Here is a 12,745-nt window from a genome sequence, read left to right as displayed (position 1 = left end):
AAAAAAAATTTCTTAGGATTTTGAATGGGTTAAACTATTTAGAAATAATAGAAAAATGTGTTGTTTACAGTATATTTAAAATGAAGAGCAAAAGTATTGTGGAGAAAAAATCCTGGAGCACAAAACCAGTCATAAGGGTAAATTTAAAATATATATATATTTATATATATATGTATATATATATATATTTTTTTTTTTTTTTTTTTTTTTTTGTGCTCCAGGGTCACAAATAGGTCTCTTGTGCTTCTAATTTTTTTATTATCAAAATGATCCCAATATTTTTTTAAATATATTTCGTTGAGCTCAGGATATCAAAACATCTACAAGACCATTTTCTCAGCTGTATATAACCATTAATTGTATGTTTAATCAAACAATTAAGTCTCCTGAGCTACGAATGAGTATCTTCTGAGCATTAAAACAATATCTTTCTCTCTCTATGCTGGACTATTAAATTATGAAAAATAATGGATGTATAGTTTAAGTTTAATGTATGTGACATATCAGCCTCTGTCAAAAAATATTATATTGAATGATTTTTTTTTAATAATTTTATATGCACTACCAAATGTTTGGGGTCAGTGTCATTATTATATTATTTTTAATATTTTTGAAAGCCTCTCATGTTGATGCATTTATTTGATCACAAATACAGAAAGACACTACTATTGTGCAATACTTTTACCATTTGAAATAAATGTTCTGTTTTAATATATTTTAACTGTATTCTAATATATTTTAAATGCACTTTACTGCTGTGTATTTCTTTTTTTCTTTTCTTTTTTTTGCATCAATTCTCCAGTCTTCAGCGTCACATGATCTTCAGAAATGCTCAAGAAACATTTCTGATTATAATCAATGTTGAAAACTTTTTTTTTTTTTTGTGGAAACTTTTTTTTTTTAAAGTTTCTTTGATGAACAGAAAGTTCAAAAGAACAACATTTACTTGAAATACATTTTACATTACACATGTTTTTTACTGACACTTTTGATCAGTTTAATGAACCCCGAATAAAATTATGCTGAATAAAAGTATGAATTTTCCACAAAAAAAAAAAAAAAATAATAATAATAATAAAATACTGAGCAGTGGTGTGTCCACCTTTTAATGTTTTCAAACCTTTTTATGACAGATGTTTCATTATATTGAATCAGAGTCCGTATGCATGACTCTTTGATTGTGTAATAGATAACTAACAGCTCCCACACTCTTGCATACCTGTCATACAATTCGGCGTGACACACAGACCTCGTACAGGAAAGACGTGTTGATGTTTACGCACTGCTCGGTTTGCCACGTGTAGTTTCACTGTAAGCTGCAGGACTTATCCAATGCTCGATAGTCAGCTCAAATTACCATAGAATTTGAAAAATGAGGAAACGGGAAGAAGAAAAAACATCCTCTCATTTTTTTATTCTCTCGTGTGTTTCAGGGTGAACCATTTCAACCTCAAACATTTGACAGCACTGTAGTGTGTGAAAACCCCAACAACAACCTCAACCTGTTCAAAGGTTATGTGTGAGTATCTAAAATCAATTTCACACAAATCATTCAATTTCATGCACAATTAACTGCATCACGACTCCGTCACGACTGCCTCTTTTGTCAGATCCACACCAATGAACAGCATTTGTTTGGCCTTCACATTTTGTCATTTGCTAACCAGGGAAACTGCTTAAATCCTCTGATGTAAAATGTGTTCATGTTTCTCCTTTACTTGAACACTAGTACTGTATATTACTATGAGCAGTTTTCTCGTGAGAGGAACAGTCTGTCCGCTGTGATGGAAAGTAATGGTAAATATTTCAGAGGCTGATGCATGATGCACTTTCATCAGCCATGTTGAGTTTAAATTCTTATTAATAATAAAAGACACATATAAAGGGGACATTCATCTGAATGGGTAAGGGTCAAAGGTCATGGATGAAACGTCTGCCTTAATGGAACAAATAGGTTTTAGTAGAAGACACCAGCATCAGGGTGAAAGGAACTAGTTCAACAAAAAAATAAAAATCTGCTGATAATGTATCAGATCATCTGGAGTGAATGGGTGCCGTCAGAATGAGAGTTTAAACAGCTGATAAAAACATCAGAAGTATTCCACACCACTCAAGTGCATCAGTTAATGTCTTGAGAAGTTAAAAGTTGTGTTTGTAATAAATTATGTTTTTAAAGGGACGGTTTGCCACACAAAAAAAATCTAAATTATGTCATTGTTTACTCATCCTCATGTCATTCCAAAGCTGTATTTTTCCTCTGTTGAACATGCACACACAAAAATATATTTTTAAGAAATTTGGTAACTTAACAGTTGACGGTAGCGGTAAAAAAAAAAAAAAAAAAAAAAAAAAAAAAAATATATATATATATATATATATATATATATATATATATATATATATATATATATATATACATACTATGGAAGTCGATGGGTACCGTCAACTCTTTGGTTACAAACATTCTTCAGATTATCTTCTTTTTTGTTCAACAGGAGAAAAGAAACCCAGAAAGGTTTGGAAGAACTTTATGGTGATTAAATGATAACAGCATTGTCATTTTTGGATGTACCGTCCCTTTAACTTCAAACTGTTTCTAAAATATGAGTCCATGTGAGATGTGAGAGACAGAAGGAGTTGAACTTTTTCACTGGAGGAAGCATTATTAAGTATTATGAACTCATATTTGGGCCATAAGCAACATTTTAAAGTAAAAACACCTTAATAATCTATATGTTTATTACAAACACCCAGCTTTTCACTTCTCAAGACATTAACTGATGCAATGGAGTGGTGTGGATTACTTGTGATGTTTTTATCAGCTGTTTAAACTCTCATTCTGACGGCACCCATTCACTGCAGATGATCTGATACATTATCAGCAGATTTTATTTTTTTGTTGAACTAGTTCCTTTAACCCTGTTTTTATCAGCTCTCATTCTGACGGCACCCATTCACGTCCATTGCTGAAACACTGATGCAATGCTACATTTCTCCAAATATGATAAAAAAGCAAACTCAACCTACATCTCAGATGCGCTGAGGGTGAGTTAATATTCAGCACATTTTCATTTGTGGGTGAACTGTCCTTTTAAATCTAGGTTGCATAGTTTCCTCACACATCCAGGGAATGACAAGGCTGGAAAACAGATTTGGCCCTCTTTTTTTGTCCCGTCGCAGCCATATTAAATGTGTTATCACGCTGAGAGATGATTCTGATGTTCCCAAGCATTATAAAGCTCTTATCCTGCTCCTCCATTCAAAGACTGGCCCGTTCCTCACGTGGCACACAGAGGTAATTAGTCTGGGTGACTAAAGGAAGACGCTGTGTTTGATGTCACAGGGAGAGGCCTGATAAGAGGAGAACGGGTTTCGGCATCGATAGTCTTCTTCTGCGCGGCTGCATGGTGAGAAATACTGATGATGCAGCTGGAATAGTGGTGTACACAGGTACATTTCATCTCCACATTTAGCATTACACTTCACAAGACTGTGTGCTCACATGGGATACACTGAAATATACTACATCTATATGTACATTTAATCATTTAGCAGATGCTTTTATCTAAAGCAACTTACAAATGAGGACAATCAAAACCAATAAAAGAGCAATAATGTGTAAGTGTTATGACAAGTCTTGGTTAGCCCAATGCAGTACTTGTAGCAAGTACACTTTTTTTTTTAAACAAATATTAGAATAAAAAGGGGATAACATAGAGATAGTGTTAGAGGGTAAAATTATTATTATTATTTATACTAATTAAAAAGAAAACAAGTAGATAGACTAGAAATAGAGTAGAGAGTGATAGTGTTAGAGGGTCAAGTTTTTTATCAAATAACAAGAAAACAAAAGTGTATAGAATAGAAATAGAAATAGAATAGTGTTAGTGTGAGAGGGTTAAGTTTTTTAACAAATAACTAGAAAACAAAAGTAGATAGAAATAGAAATAGAATAGAGTGTTAGCGTAAGAGGGTTAAGTTTTTTTTATCAAATAACGAGAAAACAAAAGTAGATAGAAATAGAAATAGAATAGAGTGTTATCGTAAGAGGGTTGTTTTTTTATCAAATAACGAGAAAACAAAAGTAGATAGAAATAGAAATAGAATAGAGTGCTAGTGTAAGAGGGTCACGTTTTTAACAAATAACAAGAAAACAAAAGTAGATAGAAATAGAAATAGAATAGAGTGCTAGTGTAAGAGGGTCACGTTTTTAACAAATAACAAGAAAACAAAAGTATATAGAATAGAAATAGAATAGAGTGCTAGTGTAAGAGGGTCACGTTTTTTAAAAAATAACAAGAAAACAAAAGTAGATAGAATAGAAATAGAATAGAATAGAGAGCTAGTGTAAGAGGGTCACGTTTTTTAAAAAATAACAAGAAAACAAAAGTAGATAGAATAGAAATAGAATAGAATAGAGAGCTAGTGTAAGAGGGTCACGTTTTTAACAAATAACAAGAAAACAAAAGTAGATAGAAATAGAAATAGAATAGAGTGCTAGTGTAAGAGGGTCAAGTTTTTTAACAAATAACAAGAAAACAAAAGTATATAGAATAGAAATTGAATAGAGTGCTAGTGTAAGAGGGTCACGTTTTTTAAAAAATAACAAGAAAACAAAAGTAGATAGAATAGAAATAGAATAGAATAGAGAGCTAGTGTAAGAGGGTCAAGTTTTTTAACAAATAACAAGAAAACAAAAGTATATAGAATAGAAATAGAATAGAGAGCTAGTGTAAGAGGGTCAAGTTTTTTAACAAATAACGAGAAAACAAAAGTATATAGAAATAGAAATAGAATAGAGAGCTAGTGTAAGAGGGTCACGTTTTTTAACAAATAACAAGAAAACAAAAGTAGATAGAATAGAAATAGAAATAGAATAGAGTGCTATTGAAAGTGGGTTACATTTTTTGACAAATAACAAGAAATCAAAAGTATATAGAATAGAAATAGAAATAGAGAGAGCTGGTGTTAGAGGGTCGAGAATTTTAAACAAAAACAAACAAACAAAACTAAAAAGTAGACAGAATAGAATTAGAATAGAGAGTGTTAGTGTTAGAGGGTAATTTTTTTTTAAATAACAAGAAAACAAATGTATATAGAATAGAAATAGAAATAGAATAGAGAGTGTTGGTGTTAGAGGGTCAATTTTTTATAATAAATAAAAGAACACTATATCTACTTTACATCTCATTATTTTGTGAAGATGCACATCATTTAAACAGTTTTCTTTTTCAAAGTAATTTATCATTTGTAACATTTTACTCTCTCTTAAAAAAGTACTTTTCAAAACATACTCCTCTGTATCTTTTATTTTTACGCGAAGGGTGCATATTAATACCTTAAATGGGAAGGTTCCCTTAAAAATGAAAATTCTGTTAACAGCAAAATCTAAGAAGACAGCAAAGTGTTACAATGTTACAAGATATTTATATTTCAAATAATTCTGTTTTGTTGGACTGGAGTAATGATGCAGGAAATTCAGCTTTACATCACAGGAATAAATTAGATTTTTAAATTGTATTAATATTTCACAAAATTACTGCTTTTACAAAATTTTAGATGAGAAAGTTAACATGATTAATCATTGAATCCATCAATGCAGCCTTGGTTTTCTATTTCTTTTTCTAATTTACTTTCTCATTTTTTCTTATAGTTTCCCCATAGCTCATCTACAAACTCTTTTTTTTATATAAATCATAATGTGCATTTCCATTCATCATCCCTGATCCTCATTTGTAAAGATAAGGCCTAATAGACTGTAACATCTAACAGTGCAATAAAACCATGCTATACTGCTAAACTCTGTTTCTTAAGTCTTTAACATCCCATTTACACCAGCAGTGGCGCAACAAACTAGAACGCTTTCCCATTATAATCAATGAAGCTGTCTATAACGTAAACACACAATAGGTGCATCACATCACAGACGTTTTCTGCAGTCATCTGTTCCTCTTCTGATAAATTATACACATGGCATGGCTAATAAACGGCCGTTGCTATTTTACAAATGTTCTTGTTTTTACGCCATGATTTATGCATTGCAGGACACGAGACCAAATCCATGTTAAACAACAGCGGGCCCAGATACAAACGCAGCAAGATCGAGAGGAAGATGAATACAGATGTTCTCTTCTGCGTGGTTCTTCTATTTTTCATGTGTCTCATCGGAGCCCTGGGTACAGTACGGGGAACAAGCCCCTCGATAATTCAAGACAAAGTACATTACTTTAACATACAAGCTGCAAAATGATGCTCTGATTCTGAACTCTGAAAATGAGGCTCGGGTCTGAGTGTGTTCTTCAGCATGAGATAAAGAGTAAAGCATTGTTACCACTTCTCTTTTCCTTCAGTACGGCGTGAGACAAACACTACAGACACGCAGAATAGTTCACACTTATGAAAGCAATGATTAATCTCACTCTCTCGTTCTCTCTGGTGACGCTTTATTGGAATATCTGCATTGAATTACAGTGCTGTCAAAAGCAATATCATTAATGACTGTAAATGTCTGTTTCTCACAGGCCATGCGATCTGGTTGGAAAGTTTTCCCAGCATACCCTCATACATCGTCCCTGACAGTAATGGCAATTACACTCCTTCAGTCCTCTCGGGATTTTACATGTTCTTCACCATGATCATCTTACTACAGGTACACACTCAGTCTCTCGCACAGTACCTTTAAGTGAAAGTAATGACCTTGTTTCACCAAAACTAACTTTAGCATAAAGGGATAGTTCAGGCAAAAATGAAAATGATGTCATCATTTCTCACCTTCAGAAATTTGAAGAATGTAGGTAACCAAACATTTACTCGTCGCCTGTATTTATAATACATTATAAGACTATTCATAAGGCATTATGATGAATGCATATTAGATTATATAAAAAAAACTATAATATGTTGCGTTATCTCATGAGCAACTGTTTTAATGCATTTAAAGGCATTTGACTGCATCAAATGACAAAAATCATATAACAATATCAGATTTTAAATATTCATGTTATTTTAGTAAACCTTCAGTTTTTATCAAATGTAAAGCATCTATTTATTTATATAAAACGTCCCATATTTTTGCACGAGACTATATAAGCACATGGTTTTTGCTCATTACAAAATGTAACAAAATAAGAAACAAACTTTTTTTTTGATTCTAAATAAGTTTGCAAATCTGACATATTTATTTATGCATTTACATTTATGATTTTAAACTGTATTTAGATGTCCAAAAATAAAAAATAAAAAAATCTTGATTTTGACATCTAAGTTTGCAACACTGACATATTTATTTATTCAAAAATTGCTAAAAAAAAATAAAAAATTGTATTATTAAAAATGCCTTCCGAGGTGAAATAATATTCTAATATTTAATTTCACCTTTCCTGAAGGTTAAGCACCCTTTTTCACGGCCTGTTCATTTCTGATCAAGGGAAAAATGTTCATATTGTACCGTGTTCATGAGGCTGAGATCCGAACACTAATTGTTCCACGGCGTTCCCTCCAGGTGATGATCCCTGTCTCACTGTACGTGTCCATTGAGCTGGTGAAGATGGGGCAGATCTTCTTCATCACTCAGGATGTGGAACTGTACGATGAAGAGCTGGACCGTCGGGTCCAGTGTCGGGCTTTGAACATCACTGAGGACTTGGGACAGATCCAGTACGTCTTCTCAGATAAGACCGGGACGCTCACAGAAAACAAGATGGTGTTCAGACGCTGCTCCATCATGGGGACGGAGTACTGTCACGAGGAGAACGGTGTGTCTCTCTGATGATTACTGTAGGATGAGCTTTTAAATATTTTTAAATGTAGCAATAGACAAAAATACATTGTATTGGTTAAAATTCAAATATATATATTTTATGCCAAAAATCATTAGGATGTTAAGTAAAGATCATGTTCCATAAATATATTTTGTAAATTTCCTACTGTTAATATATCAAAACTTTATTTTTGATTAGTAATATGCATTAATAATAACTTAATTTGGACAACAGTATTTAGATTTTTTTGCACCCTCAGATTACAGATTTTTTTTTTTATTATTGTATCTCAGCCAAATATTGTCCTCCTTACAAACAATTGGTAAAAAAAATTATAATAATAAAAAATAAATAAATAATAATAATAGTATATATTGACCTTAATGAATTTTGTGGTCCATGATCACACATTATTTTTATTTAAAAGAAATTTATTTTTACAAAGTTTATTATTATTATTATTATTATTATTATTATTATTATTAACATTTTTAACATTTATTATATTTTCTTTCTTTATTTTTATTACTATTTGTATTTTATTTTATTTTATTTGTATTTATTCATTTATTTATTTTGTACTTTTTTAGTTGGTGAATTGGTATAATTAGCTTAAGCATTAATAAGTGTTGTTGTTATTTTTGGCGCTCATCAGCTGCTCGTTTGGCGGTCATCAATGGAGCTAATGAAGAGGAGGAGGTCACCATCTACCAACAGACAAAGCTTCCTTCACTCTTCCCTCTGGAAGAATTACAGGACATCCACACAGGAGACGAAAATCAAGCCAACGCTCAAGTCACAGCTGCCAATCAGCGCAGATCAAGAGAGGCAGCGGGAGCCCAAAGTGACATGGCCTTCAGCAGTCCTCTGGTGAGATCATAGATCAGACGACGCTGATATCTGTGTGTTCAGGGGGAAGGCTGGGAATCCAGCATGATTTGTTTTGAAATAAACATCTCTTTCAGGCTTATTGTGAGCATGTGACTCTACCTACACTTTTGGAAACTCAAAAAAGCATACCATACAATTCAGTATCCATCTAAAATGAACATTATGATTACAGGGCCGATTATTGATTAATAAAGACTTATTTCTACACAGTTGATTTGTAGGGCTGATTTGTAAACAAATTGATTTTGATGTTTGCAGTACATACTGTAACCAGTGCGTAAATGGGTTTTCTAATTTAGTAAACTTGCTCAGTAGCACACCTGATACAGTGGAGATTTAATCTCTGAACTGCTTGAATACTTAAATTAAATTAAATTAAATGTATGCATTTAGCAGACACTTTTATCCAAAGCGACTTACAGTGCATTCAGGCTATCAATTTTTACCTAATCGAACCCCCAACCCCTTGATAGTGCAATGCTCTACCAATTGAGCTACAGGAACACTTGGATTAATCAATATAATAAAATATTGCCACTGTCATGTTTAAAGGGATAGTTCACCCAAAAATTAAGGTTTTTAAAGGTTTTCCTTTTTCTGTTGAACACAAAAGAAGATATTTTGAAAAATGTGGGTAAACAAACAGTTGACGGTAGCCATTGACTTAATAATATATTTTTTCTTCAATACTATGGAAGTCAATGGCTACCGTCAACCTTTTGGAGACCAGCATTCTTCCGAATATCTTCTCTTGTGTTAGGGTTTTGGGTGAACTTGCCCTAGTTGCCCTAGTTTTTTTATTTTTTTTATTATTAAAACAAGAAAATATATCTCCCAAAGGGGTAAGAAAAATAATCTTGCTTTCTCTTTGAATTAACTTTATCTTTCTTAACCCATTGGCAGATATTTGTTCATGATTTAGGCAAAAACGAACACAATTTATATATATATATATATATATATATATATATATATATATATATAAAAATTTATAATTTTTTTTTTTTTGAAAACAAGACTTAATATATTGTTTAAAGAAGGTTTAGATATTTGCAAAGACAAAAAACAGCAGTTTAACAGCAATTCAGTAGATAAGAGAGAAGCTCTCAGATGCCCAACCAATAAAATAGTCAACTATTGGAAATGACAGCATATTAAATAATTTGAATAATGCTGAAATGTGTGATTTCTGCCGTCTCGTCTCGTCTCTGACCGGTCTTCCTGCACGCTCACGGTCCGTCCGCAGATGGCCGAGCAGTTTGGTGTCAGTTATGAGCGCAGCGATGCTGGCTCTGATCCGCTGTGTTTGGATCTGATGACATATGGAGCCGCCGGGGTGCATTAAACATGGGCTACTGATACTGTACAGATACTGCCTCTTCCTATAACATCACGCCTTTTGTTGTCATACGATGTTGTGTCATTTTCCATCTATGGAAACAGACCGCATGGTCTTGTTGTGCATGATGTAATCTCAGCCATATTCCCTCAAACAGGAAACAGTGGTGGTTCCAGACAGGAAGCTGATGCTGGAGGTGGACCGTGAGATGGCGAGCATCCAGACCGGACCCTACCTGGACTTTTTTCTGGCTTTGGCCGTCTGCAACACCGTGCTGTTGTCCTCAGTGACGGCCCAAAGACAGCGGGTGAGAGTGAACGCCGCTGACCTCGCTGCTTGTTCACAGCACAAAAACTGTCTAAACATGCACAATAACAGCCGTGTAAACTACGCTCAGAGTACCTCTCATTGCCCCGAGATATTTTAGTGCTGTCCCAGCATGACTAATTCTTCTTGGTTTTATAATTACTACATTTTAATTCTCAAGCAAGCACTTGCATGGTGCAGGCAATTAGATTTTTCATCAGTCGGTGCCCCACACATCCGTAATGACTCGAGTCTGAGAGAGAAGTTTAGTGAAGCTGAGTATCCTTCAGATGCTGGTCAGCGCTAATTTCCCAAATTGCACTCGAGGACCCCGAGCGAAGCACTTTGTCCAGGGTAGAAATTATATTTGGCCTCAGACCTGTAGCACTGAGACGTTCAAAGACATCGGGTCAACATTAATTAAGATGATTACCAGAGGAACATGATTGTATCACCCTGGGTCCGTCACGACTGAATGTATGTGGATCCACAGCACCTGAAGAACTCCTTTATTAGTGTGTCTCAGAGCAGTATGAAGGAACATGGGCTCCGTTTCAATATTTGCATCATAATTAACCGAACACACAGTTATAGAAGAAAATTTGATTCATTTCAGAATTGAGTTTCTGCCAATAATTATACGTGTATTTATATATACAGTAAATATACACCATCTACCTACCAGAGAGCAGACTATTTGTAATATTCCAAGTTTATTTACAGTAATATTGTGAAATATTATAATTTAAAGTATGCATATGCATTTAATAAATTTAATGCAATTTTCAGCATCATTACTCCAGTCTTCAGTGTCACATGATTCTTCAGAAATGCTGATATGCTGCTCAAGAAATGTTCATTCTTCTTCATATTTAGCAGTTATGATCATGATACATTTCTAAGGATAACTGATGAATATAAAGTTCATAAGAACAGCTTTAATTTTGTAAAATTAAAACGACAGTCTTTACTGCCAGTTTCATCGATTTGATGCATCCTTGTTAAATAAAAGTAATCATTTATTATTATTATTATTATTATTATTTGAAATTGCATGTGAATTTCACGTGCAACTTGCACGTGCATGCTCAGAAATTCTCAGGCTGTGTTCTAAAAGCATGCATACTATGCTTACAATCTCTGTAGCATGCATACTGAGCACAAAATGGAAATTTTCAGTTTGCACAGAATACCTACTTTACTGTATTTGTGAAAAAAAAAAAAAAAAAGTGTAGTACACAACAGATCCCATTGCGCTATATAACTGTATTAATTCAATGCACTCATAAAGTATAATCTTTGTTTTTTTTACTTCGTTCTTGATTCATCATTTGAAGACTTTATTAAACAGACTTGAAAATAAATTTTGGACATAAATGAACTCCACAAGCTAAATTGGCATGCAATGCAATAATGCAGTTAAAGTGGTGTAATAATGCAAATAATTACTCCTACTTTTCCAGGTCAAAGGGCGCCGTAGCTCCTCATACTCAGGAGGTTCATTTCATAACATGCGGCAGTGGTTCAGAAAGTGTGGTCTGGGGAAGGTGTTCACCTCCATGAGGTTCTTCAAGAGAAGAGGAGAGACACTCGGAGATCCTTTCTCCATCGATGAAGACGAGTCCGACGGGTTTCACAGCTCCGACGTCTCAGACGCCACGGGGCAGAAGGACATTTCAAGTGAACGCAAGGTTAACAGCGGTCTGTCTGGGTCGGAGGAGATGTGTTACGAGGCCCACAGCCCAGATGAGGCCGCTCTGATACACGCAGCAAAGGCTTATGGGTTCACCATGGTGGAGCGCACTCCTCATTATGTGACCGTCAAGCTGCCCGATGGAGCGCTGCTGAAGTTTGAGGTGCTGGACATCCTGACCTTCGACTCCACGAGGAGGAGGATGTCCATCATAGTGCGACATCCACACACTAAAGAAATCATCATGTACACGAAAGGAGCTGATTCTGCCATCATGGAGAGACTGGGCAATGTTTTTACAGGTGAGCAATGAAAGATCAAAAACATGAGGCAGCGTACAACATTGAAAAATAAAGAAAAATTGGGAAATATTTTTAAAATGTAAAATAGCAGTTTTCTGTGTGAATCTGTGTTAAAGTGTAATTTATTTCTGTGATGCTCCGCTGTATTTTCAGCATCATTCCTCCAGTCTTCAGTGTCACATGATCTTCAGAAATCAGAATAATGTGATGATTTACTGCTCAAGAAACGTCTCGGTTACGTACGTAACCCTCGTTCCCTGATGGAGGGAACGGAGACGTTATGTCGACCGACAAATGGGGTCTCACTTGGGAGGCCAATCATCTCTGATTTTAAGAGAAAACGCCAATGAAATTGGCAAGTGGATTAACACACCTGAGCCACTCCCCGTGCCAGCGGGTATAAATAGGGCGACAGGTGCATCCACTCATTAGGTTTTACGCTGAGGAGCCGAGA

General features: G+C 34.4%; 1 protein-coding gene across 1 annotated transcript in view; it reads left to right on the top strand.

Annotated features, from left to right (window-relative positions):
* atp10b (ATPase phospholipid transporting 10B) overlaps positions 1-12,745 on the top strand; it is a 41,701-nt gene that overhangs the window by 9,212 nt on the left and 19,744 nt on the right. Inside the window, exons 3-10 of the mRNA XM_052614946.1 lie at positions 1,434-1,519; positions 3,344-3,450; positions 6,045-6,176; positions 6,522-6,649; positions 7,502-7,754; positions 8,416-8,630; positions 10,148-10,297; positions 11,760-12,291. Coding sequence (XP_052470906.1) covers positions 1,434-1,519; positions 3,344-3,450; positions 6,045-6,176; positions 6,522-6,649; positions 7,502-7,754; positions 8,416-8,630; positions 10,148-10,297; positions 11,760-12,291 — 1,603 coding nt within the window. The remainder of the gene's footprint in view (positions 1-1,433; positions 1,520-3,343; positions 3,451-6,044; positions 6,177-6,521; positions 6,650-7,501; positions 7,755-8,415; positions 8,631-10,147; positions 10,298-11,759; positions 12,292-12,745) is intronic.

Source organism: Carassius gibelio, chromosome A14 (genome assembly GCF_023724105.1).
Source record: "Carassius gibelio isolate Cgi1373 ecotype wild population from Czech Republic chromosome A14, carGib1.2-hapl.c, whole genome shotgun sequence".
NCBI classification, from domain to species: Eukaryota; Metazoa; Chordata; class Actinopteri; order Cypriniformes; family Cyprinidae; genus Carassius; species Carassius gibelio.
The sequence above is the reverse complement of the archived record's forward strand: the minus strand, read 5'-3'. Positions and strand labels throughout refer to the sequence as shown.